This window comes from Vitis vinifera, chromosome 2 (genome assembly GCF_030704535.1).
Source record: "Vitis vinifera cultivar Pinot Noir 40024 chromosome 2, ASM3070453v1".
In the NCBI taxonomy this organism is placed as follows: domain Eukaryota; kingdom Viridiplantae; phylum Streptophyta; class Magnoliopsida; order Vitales; family Vitaceae; genus Vitis; species Vitis vinifera.
In genome coordinates, this window is record NC_081806.1 from 7884909 (window position 1) to 7904252 (window position 19344).

General features: G+C 31.5%; 1 protein-coding gene across 2 annotated transcripts; it reads right to left on the bottom strand.

The window, feature by feature from the left end:
- Positions 1-594: 594 nt before the first annotated feature.
- Positions 595-12362, bottom strand: LOC100245417 (tobamovirus multiplication protein 2A). 2 transcript variants are annotated; one of them, XM_002279134.5, is made up of 7 exons: positions 12229-12362; positions 11505-11814; positions 8674-8773; positions 8173-8253; positions 7981-8085; positions 2849-3058; positions 595-1110 (listed from the first exon to the last, which is right to left on the bottom strand). In XM_002279134.5, the coding sequence occupies exons 2-7, from the start codon at positions 11741-11743 to the stop codon at positions 1003-1005; spliced, it is 843 nt and encodes a 280-aa protein (XP_002279170.2). In that variant the 5' UTR covers positions 11744-11814; positions 12229-12362; the 3' UTR covers positions 595-1002. The 2 variants fall into 2 exon arrangements, with proteins under 2 accessions (XP_002279170.2, XP_059590118.1); XM_059734135.1 differs by lacking the exon at positions 595-1110 and having other exon boundaries at positions 2691-3058.
- Positions 12363-19344: the final 6982 nt, after the last annotated feature.

Below are 19344 nucleotides of genomic sequence, written 5' to 3' on the forward strand. Positions count from 1 at the left end.
TTTTCTGCCTGACTATTTAGATGCAAGAAAGGAATCAATATGGTCCATGGGATAAGATTGGGTTGAAGTTACCATCATCTTTTCTTTTAGCCAACTCATCTTTTTAACTGACTTCTACTCGTCTTTTTTAAATTAAGATTTTTCTTTTAGCCGACCTGCCTTTTTAAGTGGCTTCTGTTTTGTCTTTTTTAAATTAAGGGAAGACTTCTGGACTCCTATTTTGGAACTAGGATTCCAATACACTGAACCTCTGGCTGGATGGCATATTTATTTAAAGCCAACCTATGGAGCTGTGGAGCCAGGGCCGACCACGAAAATAGACACAATGTTTCTGATATCATATAAATAAGGTTTCTTGGCTTCTCTGTTCCTATCAATGCTTCCAATACATCATCATAACAGCTCATTGAACAGGAGATTGTAAGTTCAAGCCCTGATTTCTACTCAACAACTATCATAGGTAAATGAAAATGGCTTAGAATTGAGTTTTCTTAAAAAATTTGGCAGGGTGCGTGTGTTTTATGGACCAAACTTTGAATAACTCGATGAATCAAAATGGGGGAATGGATCCAAGGTTTGAAAAATCAAACAAAATACAACACAAGATACACTATTGTCATTAAAATTGAATAATCAGGGAAAAGTTGGTAAAATAGCCTGTAGCTACAAGGTTATGTGTGAATCATAATGGACCAGGTAGGATGTCTTCTTGGATTTGTCACCTAGTCTAAACTCATCCTGCAACTCCACAAGAAACCCAACATTATGATTCAATTTTACACCCCAAATGGTAGTCATTTGAGGGAGGAGGAAGGTGTGTTTGACAAGAAAGCAAATGGGGAATGAAGACATGAGTAGAACTCCTGAAAAAAATGTTGTATTGTACACAAACTCAACAGAAACAAAAAGATCGTCTCATTGGACACACAGAATTGTCACACCCTTGTCTGAGAACATCAGTTTCAGAAACTGGAATCAAGCAAAACCCACATGCCTAAGTTATCACATGATGGTGCATCGGCTCCTTTCCTCTGTTGGCTGTTGCTGCCCTGGTGGATACCTGTTTGACTCAGATGGGTTGTACGTGAACTCGGAAGTGTCAAGGCCATACTGATTTACATGCAAAAAACAGATCACAAGGAATATCAGCAACATTCGGAAGTAATTGAAATAGAAAGCTAAGCAAAAGGTAAAGAATCACAATCATATGAAATTGGGGTTCCATGTCTGGGTCTGTATTATATGGTACACCATTGACAAAAAAAAAGGAAAGATCCACAGGGGGATCCAGCATGCAGATATTGCAAACAATGAGACAAATTCATAATCCAAGAACTATCTGGTTCAGAAGGTAATTGAATTGGCAAATTAAATGGCCAAATGTCATGAAAGAAGACAGAAATCAATGAAGCAGTAAAACTCACAATACTCAAATAATGTACAAAATAAAATTCAGAGGAGGGGGGGAAAGAGAAGCCATGGATGTTATCAGAACAGAGCATTTCTACAATTTTAAAGTCTTGCTTGGATTGGGTTCTGAGAAGCCGAAAGCTCTATTTTAAGACAAGTCAATTCTTTTTTCATTTTTTTTGGCAGTTTTTGGACAGTTGTAACTAAACGGCTCATGGTTTGTCAAAAAGCTTTCCATGGAAGCAAGGACGAGGTTGCTTCTTGTGGAAGATGATGTTGAACTTATACAGGAAGCTCTTTCAATATTAATGAAACTTCTAGAATACCATTCTTACCCTTTTATTTATAAAAGAAAAAATCTACGAAACCGACAAATCATGCTTTAACCTCAAACTACTCAACTCAAAGAACAGAACACGTCCATTAGGTACCATCAAGGAACAATAAATCCAACTTTCATAAGGTATATTTTATTTATGATTTTTCTTATAATTTGAATTGCAGAGAAAATCTTACTTTTAACCTAAAATTTTTAGGGTTTGGGTGTGATAATTCTGCATTTTGATATTTTATTTCTCTCGTTTAATTTATTTATCCATTTCGATGATTTGAAATTAACCATGTTTTCATACTATCTTTTAATCCAAAGGTTCTACAGTGTGACAATTTTGTATTTTTATGTTTTATTTACCTAATTATCTGGCATTTGATATATGATCTTGTTCCTTTTTATATTGAATGGTTCAGCATGATGATCCTAGGATTTGGTAATAGGGTATACTAGCATGGAATCTACTCTTTTCCTATTATGTTCATACCTTTCTTCATTAGCAACACCTCAATGAACTCCTTTGTTTTTGTGTTTCATAGATATAAAAAATGCGTATGCAGAAATAGAGATGAATTAAAATTTTCCTCACTAAAACAGTAGTAAAAAGTTATGCAAAAACAGCTACAATTTTTATATTTAAAATTTTAGCAAGAAGAACAGTTTCTGGAAATTCTTATCAACCAGCTACTTACAAAACTATAATTACATGATTTTTTTTTTTTTTACAAGTTTCTTAGTAAAAATCTAAAAATGTATAAGAGATTTCACCAAGTGTGAAACATGAATCGTATTACATCATCTTAGACCGATTTCTTATAACATATCATGTTAGGCATTATTAGTAAAAACCAAAAATTTTAGGTAGTAGTGGTTTCCTTAAATTATAGGTCTATAATTAATTATATTGTGACATTGACCATAAAGCAACCGAGAATACACATTGCCATGATTTGCATGGAATCTTTAAATTGAATGCTATGTGGGTTTTAAATACAGATGTTTCTCAAACACTCCACATACTTTATAACATAAAGAAAACAATCTCACCTTTTCTGACATGTATGTTTCCCCCACATACTTTATAATATAAAGAAAAAATAATCTCACCTTTTCCCGCATGCGTGTACTCCAAGCATCATTTCTACTTGGACGCTGATCAATGGCACCAGCGACAGGTACACCTGTTGCTGCAACTGGTGGCCTATTGATCAATGGCTGCCGCACAGATTGTCTCTGAGCAATGAACTCATCATCACTGTCATAGTCATCTGGTTTGTTTGCTGCTCTTACCATAAGAGTCAACACGAAAAGCAGAGCCTGCAAGTCCCCCAAGAGTCATTAAATATCAAGCATTATGGAAAAATAAGCAAATTAAAGAGTCTGTTAAAGGTACGAGACTACCAGAGGTAATTTTATGTAAATACAATCTATTATGTTCCAGAAGCACCACAACACATTATTTGGTTGGAAAAGAACATCATACAATCAATCAAGAATACAAAAGAATCAACCCAGTTAACAACTGAATTTTCTAAAATTTCATTAATGAAGTGCTAACAAAAGCAGATGCAACCTAGTATACAGGAAGCAACCTAGTTGACAACTCAAAACTGCTCTACCATCTTGATCAGTGACTAAGGTCATTCTATGGATGTCAAGATGGAAATCATGAATTGGACATCAGAATTCCACCCAAACTATAGCCATACACATCAATTTGTCATGCCTGAAGACAAGAAGATGTATATACCATGACAATATTCAACAGTAATACTCACCTCAAATTTGACACCAGCTTAAAGAGTCAACCACCAAAGATGAAAGCAATCGTGGAGCAAACTTGCCCCCGAAATATCTGAGTGTTCTTAAGCCAGGCCAATAAATTAAAAAGATTTAGAAGAAACAACATAGGGAACTGACTCACCTAATTGCAATCAGTGCACCTTAACTACCATTTACACAAACATCAATGAACCTAAATTTCCAGAAAACCCTACACAAGGCTTAAAAATATATCATGATATCATACTTTTTACTAACGGTAAATCCTTAGGTTGCATAACCATACACTGACAAATAGTAAGAAAAATAACAGTTGTTATTACAACGGATGCAAGCCATTATACCTTTGGACTCCAATAATGTTTAAATATTTTACTTTGGCTGCATAAAATCATTTCTCTGAAAAGATTATGAAATAAAACATCTCAACTAAAAAAGCAGTACAAAAGATAGAACAAAATAGGTGTAAAAACAGCCATCAAAACTGTTATAACATTATATAATGACTGATGACCCCTTTAATTAAAAAAAAAAAAAAAAAAAGATTGAAAAAGTGGCAAGTGACCATATGTAAAAACAGTCATCAGAACCATTATAACATCATTCAATGATTGATGAGTAGGGGCGACAATGTGTGTTGGTGAGTCATGTTCCTGTCGTGTCTAGGAGTGGCAATTCGTGTAAGTGGGTCGTGTTTTGTGTCATGTCAAAGCCTAAGCATTCTACTACATGGGTCTACCCAAACCCGACACGAATAATAATCGGGTTAAAAATATAAACCCAAATACTACCTAATTATTAAATAGGTAACACATCGTGTAACCCATTAAACTTATTTAATAATCAGGTTCTCCTATTTAATAATTAGGTTGAGTGAGGCCTTCTATAAATATATATGATTAATGTCTCAATTAAACATGTTTTTAACTCAATTGACCTATTTATTTAAAAATAAATTTAAAATGAGTCAGATATGGGTTAAATAGTTTAAAATTATTATTAGGTTAATTAAAAAAATTATTAAATGGGTTAATTTGAATTAAATTTGTGTTGTGTTAAGCAGGTTGACAAAAAAACTACCAATTTATTAAACGAGTTATGTAGGTTGAGACGAATTTAAACCAAACTCGATTATACTCAACCTAAACCAGTAAAATCCATGTTGGATTCAAGTTGTGTTGGCAAATCGTTTTAAACTTTGTCACCCCTAGTCATGTCAAAGTCTAGGCATTCTATTACATAGGTTAATCCAAATATAACACGAATAATAATCATGTCAAAAACATAAATCCAAATACTACCTAACTAATTAAATAAGTAACACATTGTGGAATCCATTTAACACATTTAATAATCAAGTCTTCTTATTTAATAATCAGGTTGATTTAGGTCTTGTATAAGTCTACATGATTAATGTCTCAACTAAACATTTTTATTCTTCAATTGACTTATTTATTTAAAACAAATTTATAATGAGTCAAATGTGGGTTAAATAGTTTAAAGTTATAATTGAATTAATCAGGTAGATTATTAAATGGGTCAATTCAAGTCAAATTCATGTTATGCAGATTGACTAAAAAATTACCTATTTATTAAACGAGTTATGCAAGTCAATACGAATTTGACCCAAACTCAATTATACTCAACCTAAACCTATGAAAAGCATGTTGTGTCCAAGTCATGTTAACGAATCATTTCAAACTTTGGTACCCTTATTGATCAGCCCTATGTTATAAACAAAAAAATGCCGAAACTTGACCTTGGCACCTTATATATATTGGAAAAAAAATCAACTGTTGGATCCAAATATATACACTTCGTTCAATTAAGGCACAATTCATGGCCCATTAAATAAGAAATTCGTCTCTAAGACAAGCTATCCTCACTTTTCAATTCCACACCAGAAGATAAGGAGATATATGTTTCTGAATCACGAGGGAATCCATTCAAGATATCAAACAGTAGAACCATTTTGAAGTCATTTGATTACATGTGTTAAGATAAAGCCCTTAAAAACATGATATAATTTAACAAATTTAGAGTTTATTATTTACATAATATTATTCCAGTTGCGCTTTTATCTATCCTTGTTCCATGCATTATATTTTATGAGCATTCTAACTTGCATCTCTTGCATTGTACATGACTTGGGTGCATTAGGAGTTGCATGGAAGATCTAAATCATGGGTTCCTTGCAAGTTGTTGATTTGTTGACAACCGATTTGTGAGCTTAGACAATCCATTTGAAGCTATAATGCACTATCTCCTAATTAGAGGGGTAACTAGTCTTCGCAATCAGGATGAGGTTCCCATGATGAGTGCACTACTATGTATTATTACACATTGGATAGGACTTACGGTGAATCACAACATAAGAATATTAGGTAGTCATGATTTCACCAAAATATTATATTGTATTGTCTCTCAACCTTGAGAGAATACTGAGCTTGTGCCAAAGTTGGCAATGACTTTGACTTACGAATGAAATCCTAAAGTGATCATATATTTTCTATAGATTTGGTCATTGTTAATGGAAGTCAGTAGTAACAGGTATTTTTAATAAAGACATCATGACATTGTATAAGATTAAGACAATATGTCTCCTTCGATGATCCTAAGAACGTGCGTTCAAGTAAACTATAATCATAATAGTTCTTTAAATGGAACTTGACGTAAACTCTTTGTGAGCTAAGACTTGTTAGTTGATCGCACAATAGGAAGATCTGTAACTTAAGGATGGTAGAGAATTTTGAGAGGCTGATAATTTTCACTTTATTAGATTATAGACACCAATTCATGAGAAAACTATAAACAATGGATAACAAGTAACGAACTCAAACACCTAGTGTCTCATTGTAATATTCATAAAGCATTGGAATACAATTGACTTTCTATAGTGGGATATTGAGTTAACTTTTAGATTTTGAGGGAGCCAGTACTGTCCTATGGGTCCCAATGGTCCCTATCAGAACTCATATACCTTGATAATATGATTTATGAGGGTTGGATTAGTTCTTAGTTCACTTATGCGTATAAGGGCATTTTGGTAATTACTCAAGATTGCACAAGAACTAGTGAATAGTATCTTTGGATTGGGCTAATTAATTAATTGGAACCTTGTTAGGTTAATTAATCAATTAAAACCATTTTTGAGTTAGATTAAGTGACCCAAACTTGAGATAAGCTCAAGTCACTTAAGCCTAATAAAAATCCTATAAATACCCCTTATAAGGTTATGGTTTCAGTCTTCCACTATTTTCCTTGACATTCCAAAAAGAAAGCCCTCGCCTCCATCTTCAGAGATCTCCACAATCTCAATGCCAAGCTTTAAGGAAGAGATATCGAGTTAAGATCAGGGGTCTGCGAGATTGTCTTCGACTTCTGAGGTATTCAACCACAATCTTCACCGTAAATAATCAATCTAGGAACATCTAGATCTTGGTAAGATATTCAAATCTGTAATCTAGATCTATAAATTGTTTCTCATATTGATAGTTTCCACTATGCATAGATCTAGATTAACCTAGGAAATTTTGCATGCACCAAACTAATCTAAGGCCTAGGAATGGAGCAATCCAAAGTTCCCATCAACATGGATAAGGGACACTAACCAACCCAAGTCTTAAAAAAAAATGATAATGGTTGTTTTTTCCCATGGAACTCATTTTCCTTGTTCTTTGTCGTCTTATAGCACCATTTTTTATCAACAAAATCATTTTGAGTCGAAAAAAATATTTGAGGATATTTAACTTGCAACATAGCGACACTTGTGCGGAAGAATGACATAATATGCACATACTTCAACACAAAGAAAAGCATGTTGACTACCACAATTAGATGTATCAACTAGCCATAATCACAAAGAAATTCTTTCCAGCATATTTTTCTATGAAACAAATGAAGCCTATATAGAAATGAAATCCCAATTTTTGGGATCAAAACATGATTCGGAAAATTGTGAGCAACCAAAAAAGAAATGGGCAATGAGATTGAGCAGGAAACAGACAAGACACTACACTCACTTTATCACATCTATCACTCAATTCAGTAACAACCTTGGGTCTTCACCCCAATTCAATCATTTGGAAACTAGTTGGAAGAATTTGGATTCAGTAGGAAACACATATCAGTTAGCATGAAATTTAAAGGTACAAAATACTAAACTGTGAATTTTCAAGTTCTGTGGGACAACTTAAGATTTTAGTTAAAATTTTCAGAAAGTCAGCTGTCTTAACATATTCCTTTAATTTGGCTAGAAATTATAACCACCCAGCTAGTTGACATTGAGAGAAATCTGGTCAAAAAATCAAAGAAGTAATCAAAAGTCAGGTTTTTCAAAGTGAGCTGCAAATTCAAGATATTAGACAAACCTAGGTTAGCACCCCAATCAAATTTTTCATAAATTAATCAATTAGAAACCATGGTCCTCTGAAGGGTGAAGGACATAATGTGATTACCTCCAAAATAACAGCCGCAAGAGCAACCCACTTGACAATTTTCCAGTTCTCTTTCAGAAAATCATAAATCATATCAAAATCTCCAGTTTTGTCAGTTGGAATGTCCTGAAACAACCCTCATGCCACTTATGAGATGACCATACATAGCATACCATCTTTAAAATTCAAGACAACAATTAACATAACACTCACATCCTCCCAGCTTTTGTCAAAGAATATGAAAGCTGCACATCCAAGCTCTATCAAGATCAACAAAATCACCAGTACTGCATACTGAGTCAGCTTAAGGAAACCACTATATCAATCTTGCATAGTTCCATCTAACAGATGTTTCCCTCTTAGGAGAAAAAAGGTCCATACATGGTTGACTGATGTAAAGAGTAGTCATAAGCCCAGACAGTTAACTGATTTAAAAAATAGAGTCATCCCATGTGAATGGCAATGATACAGTAGAGCTGAGGCATGGAAATAAACCACTGTGCAGTAAACTATAGATGTGTAAAATAATGGATCCATACTACATAATATCAGCAAGACATCATAATTGTCATACAGAATAGCATCAGTGTAGAGCACTACTGTAGTTATGCCACAACAGATGACAATTTAACTGTCCTTAAATTAGTTTAGATAAAGAATGAATCGAGTACTTTTTTTTTTATTAAAGTGGAATGCATGAGTAAATTAGGATACACAAGACAAACAGCAGCCATTCCGTGTCACCGCTCCAACACAACCAAAACAAGATATGACAAAGAGAATTACTCCAATGGCAAAAAAACAGTATATGAACCTGCAAAAGGAACACAGTGATGATGTAAAAAGATTGGATGATCTACTAAAAGATACAGATCCAATAGTATCAGCACAAGATAGTAGGCAGTCACTTATCAGAACATGCTGATGCAAGAAATTTCAAATCATTGCCACAAATCAAAGTAAACATACAGAAATGAGCATATATTTGGAGAATATATAACAACGTTAATTGTATAATGTCCAGTCCTCAAGCGCTAAAGGTTTGGGATGGGTTTATGGAAGGTTCAGGGTTCAAGTCTCTATGGAGACAAAAAAAATTACCTGTAAAAAATAAAATAATGTCTAGTCCTTGATGCAAGTTCCTTCAAACAGTTAAAGAAAAAATTGCTTAACAAATCATGAACTTGGAGATGTATGTATATTGAGAGAGCTAAGGGTGCAAACAAGCCAAGTCCATCTGGGTATGACTCTGATAAGCACAGGTCAGTTGAACTTATATTATAAGTTCAAGCTCACCTCCAATGCAACCAAGCAAATCTTTTCAAACTCAATTCCTCAGGATTTGGCCTTGGTTGAGCTCAGTTTGTTTGCTAAAGTAAGTTCAACCTGCCTAACACAATGGTCAGTATTTCCATCTCATGACAAAGATCCCATAAAAAGAGAAATGAACCACCTGTATTTGGCAACTTCCTAATTCCACATCATGGCCACACATGAAATTGGTAGATAAGATTAGGCTAAATCAGGTTGAGAAAAATGAATAAAAAAAATCATGCTTGACAAATCATTGCAATAGGGCAGTAACTCGGTAATCATATCTTTTGTCAGATAGCAACACACTTCAATACCTGACAAAGGGTTGGTACAGGTCAATTCAAATGTGGTAGGATCCAAAACCATTAAACACAAACTCACACAGAAAACCTTTAATATCAAAACAATAGCATAGAAACACAAAAAGTAACAGGTTTTATACCCTCATTTGGTTTCAATAAAGAAGACAAAGAGGAAAGAAGCTTCTCATACATTATGGCTTCTTTCCTAGCACTTGGTCATGGAATTTTGAATTTTTTTTTCTACCTTACATGTATGATTTTGGAGCTGTGGGTAAAGCTTATGATTATTTTGGTATTCTCCTTTGTAATCTTGCTTCTATATATTTTGGGGTGTTTTGGAAATAGGAAGTAGGCATACAGAAAAAAGGATCTCTTTGTCCTTTTGGTTTTTAACAGATTATGACTTATGGGACTGTGTTTTGATAAGTACAAAAAAGGGGGTTTCATAACATCTAGATGGTGTTGCAAAAATGACAAAAATTCTTGTGGGCCCAAGTTTTTACAAGAAGATTTCAGTTCTGTGAAACAGTTCCTGCAAGAGCTTTACCTTTGAGAAACTCAGTCTTTGACAAAATTTATGCAGTTCACCAACTACCATTCCTGATCTACGGTAAGATATTGGTCATCCCTAAACATTGTCAGGGTTAAAAATGGGGTTTCTTCTGTTAAGTAATAGACTGAAGAACAATAGAGTCCATTAATTACATTCCTTTCCTTGGAGATAAGATATCAATCATCTCTATAAGTGGAAGATAAAAAAATAAAAAATAAAAACAAAGGGAGAAGTGCAAAACAATTCCAGTTTTGTGAAACAGAGATCAATAAGGGAAAGCATGAGCGTGAAACTTGGGTCAAGTGGAATGACAGAGATTGGTTCTTGTGAAAAATAAGAAACAAATTGTGCAATTTCCAGATAATACCAGGATCTGGTGGCAATATCATCATGAGCGTGCAACACTACCATGCGAAAGTATATGCATATGAACTAGGTGATAGGGGGCCCAGCCAGCATATGAACCAGGTGAAATAAATTATCTCCACATATCTTAATTGAAGACTAAATTCTAAGTACCATTGAACAGTGATACATTTTACAGGCCAGCAAGCAATGGAATTATTATTATTATTATTATTATTTTGCATATGTAGGTTATGGGTCAATAAGAAACATCCTAATTCAAACAGGATGACATTCAGACTTTCCCCCCTTTTTAATGAAAATTATAGGGCACCAAGTCATAATTCTAAAGCAGAAAATTATCCAAAATAAGGAGGACACAACATGATCAATGCTTCTCAGCACTGGTTTTTGAAAATAAAAGATAAAAAGTAAAAATAGTAATAAATTCCATATATAAAGTAAAATCTCTTGAACAAAAAATACAGATTTACTTCGTGTCTTTGAAAATCACTTCTAAAAATTATAGGCATGTCTTTAAAAATCACTTTATGAAATTTTAAAATTTTAGATACTAAAAATTTTTACCTCCAATTTTTTTTTTTTTTTAAAGGTTTTTAAAATCATTACTTTTCCAAATGAGTTTCTAAAAGTTAAGATAGAAGTGTAACTACTATTTTTTTTATTCTAAAAACAAAAGTGCATAAGCTTAATTAAAAGCTACAACTAAGTCTAAACAGATACAAATTGCCTCACTACAATCTATAGTGAGAGCCGCAGTCTGCACTCATTTCTCATCCAAATTGGCTCCCTTATTTTTCTTCTCACTGCCCAAACAATCAAAATTTAGTTAAATTTTCTTTCCTACCCTTTTCTTATAAACTAAGCAAAGCATAAAAATCTTAAATGTTGATCATGTCCTCATACTCAACTTGTAGGAGATCTAAACACACAAATGCAACAGTGAGATTAAAACAAGTGAACCCACTATAGATTAAAACCAAACCCAAAAATTAAAAGAGCAAGCATACCAAGCTTTGGGCAGATTATCCAAAATGCTGCTTGATAGAGTCACTGCCATCATGACAGGCCGGCCGAGCTGAATCACATCACTGTCGCCCATTACCGGCGAGATCGTAAGGGTTTCGCCGGAAGATTTTTTATATTCTACAAACAAGTAGATCCCATATCCCACCATGGCCAGACCCACGAGAGTCAACAAGAAGTTCAGAATCTTCAATAGGCATTCTAAGCAACCTCGGCACGCCATCTCCACAATCCCTCCGATCGATTCGAATACAAGCTGAATTGGCGCCTTCTATTTCATCAATCCACGTTCACCTTCAACAAAACACCCCCAAAAATCAATCACTCAGTATATGATCAAGTTTACACATTGACCCCCCTATTCGGCTGCTGAGGAAATGTGGAAAAGAAATGGAAATCAAAACTTCAAAGCTCAAAACCAAAATCCCATCAACCCATCCCTACAAAGCGAGTTTCCCACTTTCCTTTTCCCCTTTCCTTTACTTTCAAAAATTTTCTCGATAACCAAACACAAAAACAGCATAGTTTGACACCAACCCAGTTCCTCGTAAATTCAGATTTCAAATACCCAAACAAAAATCGAGAAAAAAAAACGCACAAAAAAACAAAATAAACTCAACACAATTAAGAAAATTTTTGGTACGGATCAGAAATAAAAAATCAAAACCAACAGAAGATGATCGAATGGAAAATCAAGAAAGAACCTACAGATTACAGAGATGAGCTTAGAGGGAGAGCTCTTTGGATTCCAAAGGGAACCAAAGGAGAGAGAGGAAAGAGAGTTGAATACAGCGGTGGTGAGAATTGATGATCTTTTGATTCCTTTTCTTTTGTTTTTTGAATTTGGAGCTGGTGGCCTGTTGTCAATTGATAAATACACTCCCTAATGACGATTTTAGCCCTTGTCGTATGCGAATAGACGGCTACCACCAATAAGAATTTTTGGGGTAGCATCGTCAATTCGGAGCTGAAGTGCCCACAGATGGGTAAGAAAAAGGAGGTGTGGCAATAGCGTTTTCTGATAAATGCCATGATATTTGCCGCAAATTAAAATTTGGAAATGCCGTAGCTACCCCGATTTGGCATTAACAACGTGGCAATTTGACTTCATTTGCCGTTATATTTTCCCTTTTTTTTTTTTTTTTGCCGGTTTGAATCCTTGATGGTTGGTTATAACTTATGAACTAAAAAAACAAATATTAAAATTAAAAATATTTCAATTTAAATATTTCAAAATTAAAATATTATTATTCATAAACTCTTTTAAGCATTCACTTTAATTATTTAATAATAAAAATAATAAAACAAAAATCAAACCAACAATTCACAAAAAGCAAGCATTTGAATCAAAAAGTTGCTTTTTAGTTTTGAGATTTGTTGGGAAAAAAAATGAAAAAGAAAAAGCAAAAAAGTGACCCAATAATCAATAAAATAATGCAAAATGTGGGCATCATCCTCTCATTTATTTGGTCCCAACTTTGATCAATTGGGCTCTTGGTATCATCATGCCAAGCTGTTCCAAGGCTTAGGGTAGGCCCACGTGTAGGTAGAGATGGACGGTTGGGATTCAATAATGTGGATTGGACGGCGCAAGGGAAAAGGTTGTTTAAAGATACCCTCTTTTGATTTTTATTCCGTTCATTTGGGTAGAAGTTTGAAGGCATTATGGTATGGGGTTATTTAAGTCATTTTGAAAAAGAAAAAATTTTAGGAATTTATTTTAATTATCTTAGGTTGAAAATGGAAGGACAAATTTTGTTTTCCTTTAATATTAATTAGATGTTAGGCACATAATTTGAATTAGGTGAGGGTCAAGGGTTGAAGACTTAATTGTTTTTAGCTTTGAAATAATTAAATTTTTCTAAAAGTTAAATAATATAGATATAGAAAGGAGGGGAAGATAGATAAAATTTTGTCATTTTTATATCATTTTTTTTATGAATGTGAATAATTTGAAAATAATATTTGAAATCTTCGATAAAATGATTATAAAGAAATTATGTATTGACTTTTTATGATATTAATATAAAATTTTATCAGTATCGTGATCTTGAACTGTCGTTTAGATTATAAAATTTATTTATATATTCATTATACTACTTAACGGTTAAGACATTTTCGTATTTATTCTCGTCAAATCACTTAGAACATGTTTTCAGTCGCTTTACATTTGATTAGGTTTTTTAGAATTTTGACCTTTACTTTTTTATTGTGCTAAAATATAATAGCAATTTAACACGAACACGAAACCAAAATCTTTTTATAAAGAATCCGACATAAATAAATTTATTTATACATGTTCGGTAAACTTAAAGGTCAAGACATTGTCGAGTTTCTTAACTACGACAAGTTCCACAAAGTAATAGATTTCACATATCATATCCTTTGTCACGTCAATTTTATAAAAACTTTATTTATTTATTTTTTATTGTACTTAAATACGATGACAACCAACTATTGTCAATGATCGATTATTTTGTATATGAAATCAGACAAAAATAAATAAATTTGAATACGTATATTATAAAACACATGTGAAAAAAAAAAGTATTTTATATAAACCTAGAAATTATAATAGAATTGTAGTAGAATAAGATCATGATATCAAACAAGAATCTTATTTTAGCAAATAAGAAAAACATGAGCTTTCATAGATGGTAAAAATTTGTATAGGTAAGATGTAGAATGCATGTCTTACAATACATAATGTCTCCTAAAATAAGGACGGCATTGCCATGACAATAAGACAGATGTCCTTTTTCATAAGTTTCTAAAATTAAAATAAATAAATAAATAAATAAAATGGAGGGAAAGATCCAACGGTAGGTCAAGACATGAACTACCAGTCAAAGAGACTAGGCTGAAAGTATGATGGAAAAGAAGCCAATAATTGATTAGCTGTCATTAATAATTTCACAACCATGTCACCCCAATTTCTTCATCTTTCACTGTCTACCATCTACTTCTTGTCTTCCCTTTTTTTTTTTTCTTCTTTTTTAAAATTCTCTTATTTATTTAAACTCCTTAAAATGAAAAATGTGAAGAAAATATTATTCATTCATTGCAAAGTAAAAAAATTAGAGTGAATTTTTGGGTTTCTTGTTAATTATTTGCCTTTTTTTTTCAATTTTTTTTCTTTATATGCCAAAAATATTGACAAAAATTAATGAGTTCCTTCACTGATTGCAGGTTTGAGTTTTATGAATGAGTTCATCTCTTCTTATTATATGTCATTCATTCCTCAATGCTTGCTTTTTAATTCTTGGTCCCTTTTTTTAAAAAAAAATAAAAAATTCTCTATATGTGATAAAGATGGACCAATTTTTTTTTTTAAAAGTTACCACTCGAGTCTATTTAATAGTGATTCTATAAAACGTTTTTAATATTTTTAATATTTGAAATTTTTTATCATTCAAGTGTTAGTAATGCTAAAAATGTTTTCTAAAATAACTAACAAACGCATTCTAAGAAATGTTTTGGAATGCTCTAAGAGTGCATTTGAGGGTAATTTTAGAAAGCATTTTTAGCATTATTAACACTTAAATGATAAAAAATTTCAAGTATTAAAAATATTAAAAGTGTTTTCTACAATCCCTATCAAACGGGCTCTTACATTTTGTTCGGTAGTGATTCTAAGAAACGTTTTTGTTTTAAGAAACATTTTTTTTTTTTTATATATAAAAAAAATTAGGTGTTTGGCAAAATTGAGCACAAAATCATGTAATCCCATGTGATGAAAATGATTTGTTTATGGGCTTGATCGCTTAAGGAGAAAGTGATTTTCTACCAAGTGTTAGGCTAGTAGAAAGCTCTTTCAAGCGGTTAGTTCAATTGAGCTAGTCAACCTCCTATACTCCAATCAGGACTTCCTCTTAGGCATCATCCACTTTCAAGTTGAAGGAAGAAAGTCGGCGTTTATGATGAAAATATTTTTAATTAGTGTTTATATTTCTTACACTTATATTAAAATGTTTTTTCTTTTTTTGAAGAATTAATTAGTTTTTTTAATATATATAAAAAAAATAGTGATTTTATAGTGCTGTATGGAGAGGTGGCTTGAGCCCATAGCCTCCACTAAACTAAGTTATGATATTATGTTAAATTATTAATTTTTATATATTATTCTTTAATGGTTAGGAATAAAAAAATTATTTATATAAAAAATGTAATTTAATTTATATTTTTAAATATTGTTTTTGAAGTAATAATTTTTTTTAATATCTTAAATTTGTAAATAGTTTTTAAGAGTTATTATTTTTTTAAAGTAAATTTCAAAAAGTTCTTATCTTATATAATTAAAAATGAATTTTAGGAGAAAAAATATTTAATAAATATTATTCCAATAATTTACATAAATAATTCTTTAAATTTTTAAAAATGATTTTTTAAAATGTTGTTAAATATTTGATTTTTATAATGAAAATATTTTAAGCATTAACAAGCGCTTATAGATATCACATAAGCACTGCAAAAAAGTTCTAATTATAATAATTAAAAAAAATCCTCTTTAAAATTAAGGATCGTCTATTTAATTGTTTGCTATTTTGATTTTAAAAAAGAAGAGAAAAGTGATCTCTAAAGACAAGAATGATTGGGCTTCAACATATGAGCTCTAGGGTTGAAGCCTGAGCCCACAAAACAGGAAATGGGCCCATCTTGGCCAGGCCCAGTAACTAGAAGCCAGATTTTGTTAATTTTGCACGGGCTTGAACTCGCACTTGATGTCATCTATTAGCTACTAAAAAGCGAATTTGAAGGTTCCCTATTCCCTTTTTTTTAAAAAAATTTTTTTTTTAAATTTTTTATAAATAAAAACAAAAACAAAATTCTCAAAAAAAAAAAAAAAAATCTAGTAGGGACTAGGGAGATATGGATTTTCTTTAAAATTAAAAGCATAGTTATACTGTATGTTTTTTATTTTTATTTTTTAATTATTTGTTAGGAAAAAAACCATAAACGGTAATAATGATAATAATACATATAAACAAGTAGAAAGGATAAAAAAAAAAGTAAAAATGATCAAGAATGAAAAATGATTTATCAAACAAATTAAAAAATAAAAATAAGGATAATGTTGTAAAATAAAGGAATTAGAAAAACAAACTGAAAGAAAAAAAAAACTATTAGAAAAAACTTAGTGAATGAAAAATAGTAGAATATTTCTTGGATAATTATGACTGTCTCCTTAAAAACTTATTGGGTAAAACCCAGTGGGACAAAACCTAGATAAAGAAAAAAAAATTGTAGTATATTTATATTAGTATTCTCTCTTTATGCAAATATGATCATGTTTTTTTTTCAACACTTAAAATGGTAGATCTCTCAATCTTCTCATTTCCATGTTTATATTAACTTTTTTATTACAGTCAAAGACAAGGTCTTTGTGAATAGATTTGTTAGATTATCACATGACCAAATATATTGAATATCGATTTCACTTTTATCTTGGAGCTTATAAGTATAGAAGAATTTGAGACAAATATGCTTCGTTCTATCATCTTTTATGAATTCTTCTTTAATTTATACATTACAAACAACATTATCTTCATGTTACTTAGTAGTGTTATCCTTGATGAAGGATAGCCCTTTTGATTCCCGAATATGTTTAATCATTGACCTTAGACATACACATTCATTACTTTCTTCATGATTGCAAGAATCTCTGAATGATTTGAAGTAGCTACCATTGTTTGATTCTATGATTTAAGAATGTGACAACTTAGTATATGAGCTAATAGCCAATACTCTCTCCTTTCCTAGGACTTCAATGTTTTCAAGTTGGTATAAGTCTATACCTTTCTAGTAAACTCACAAAAAATTATATATCTAATCTTATATAATTTACGAGATACATCAATGCACAAATTATACTGAGATATGATATTTTTGGACCAAATAATTCTTCATTATCTTCTTTAGGATGAAACAAGTCTTTGTTCACTTCAAGTATGTGAACAAGCATGAGGAACTTAATGTGTGTGATCTATTCATATGAAAGGGCTTTAAGATTTTCTCTATATATGTTGATTAATGAACAAACTTTCAATTTAAAAAGTACTTAATCTACAAGACGAGACAAAATTTTGTTTTTCCAAAATCTATCATTTCAAATTTCATTTTCAAATAGTCAATTATTCTTATGAGCTCTTTAGGAGTTCCAAGAAGATTCAAATTTTCCACATATACTATACTGACCAAAAAATGTTATTCCACTATATGTAAGGTGTTGTAATATGATCTCTATTGAATTACCCAAATTAATGTACAAATGTGAATTACTTATCAAGGATTCTATGATTTTTGTTTTCTATATATCCACATATATCTAAACTACTTGATCAAGAAAAATGCTTATAAAGACAATGATCAAATAAATTAAATATCCATAAAAATGTGTGCAAAATAAATTATACTACCATAATTAATAATATATATTTGCTCTAGAAGTTTTGCTTTCCAATAGTTAAAACCTTATATATCTTGTGATTTTATTTCATTTTTATCTTAATATACCATCAAAGCAACATTGCAGCTTCTATTAGCACAACATTTTAGATTTTACACTTTATGCATGAATATTTGTTTATCAAGTTACTTTTAAGATGATCTTCTTGATTTTATTATTAGAGAGTATGACATCCATTCTAGGTTCAAATCCTACGAGTTTAAAACTATTTATCTAATATGGTATCAGAATCTCGTTTTATAAATAGTTTTATTTCTTCACTTTATTAAGACTATATGTAAACCTAAAGGAAGATATTTTTGGTATGTTTGATTATTATATGCCTTCTACGTGAAAGTATGAGGTTCATGTGAAGAAGGATTTTGGAGAACATAATATACATCATTAACCTAAATTGTACTAATTTAAGCTTTTAGAAATATTGGTTATCCAATAATATTTCTTTTAATGTTATTAAATGTCAACAAAGTGAAACCTATAATAATTCAAATTCTTTGGCCAAACAATATTTTAAACGGGATTTGATGCTTAATGGTTGTAATTGTTGGAAGATTGCTCGAGTTTCCTTGTCTTACATAGGAAAATGATAGGAGTTGAAAAGTGATTGATAGTGGATCCTACTTCTTTCATCTCATGGAATTATGGAGAAAAAATAGAAGCCTACACTTGAAGGAGACCCAAACCCATTTAGTGGGATTTCAAACACTTGATCCAAAATTTACTTTTATTGGATTAGCAAATTAGCCCAAAACAAAGTTTACCTTTTACTTAGTTTTGATTCCATGTATGACAATCAACAATGTTTAGCAACATTTGTTCTTTTTCTTGAAGCCTATTGGTTTGTTAATTGAAAAAATAAAAAATTATTTTTCTCCTCTTTTGTATTGTGCAAAGAATAGAGAACCTCCTTGTATTGAAATTCAAAAACAAAAGACCACTTATCATCATTTTTTATGCCATTAAAGAAAGACATGGTTGGGGAAGTTAAGGAACTTGCTTCCAAAGCTAATATGCCAGAAGAGAAGCCTAAGAATAATAAAAACAATAATAACAAAAATAAACTTTCAAATAAAAAATCCAACTCAATTTTATGAAGTCCAAAACCTTAAATTAAAAAGATGGGGCTATAAGAAGATCATCCAACTATAAGCATATATATCCAAAATATCAAAATCATTAGAGTATCCAAAAAACAACCTAAAACAAGATCCAAAATATGATATGAGAATGCAAAATGACTTAGATATATGAAATATCTCCCCCTTTTTGGTAGCATCAAAAGGGAATGGGGCAAGGACATTCAAGACTAGGGAGGAAGGTGGGAGGGGTCAACAATATGAGTATCAAGTCGGGTGGAA

Excerpts from the sequence above, each read along its gene's own strand:
- LOC100245417 (XM_059734135.1), bottom strand. The coding sequence starts at position 11,743 with ATGGCGTGCCGAGGTTGCTTAGAATGCCTATTGAAGATTCTGAACTTC. Across the intron at positions 8,254-8,673 it reads ATGGCTGCTGTTTGTCTTGT|TATGCAGTACTGGTGATTTT; the intron begins GTATCCTAATTT and ends AAGCTGACTCAG. Across the intron at positions 3,059-7,980 it reads TTGCGGCTGTTATTTTGGAG|GCTCTGCTTTTCGTGTTGAC; the intron begins GTAATCACATTA and ends GGGGACTTGCAG.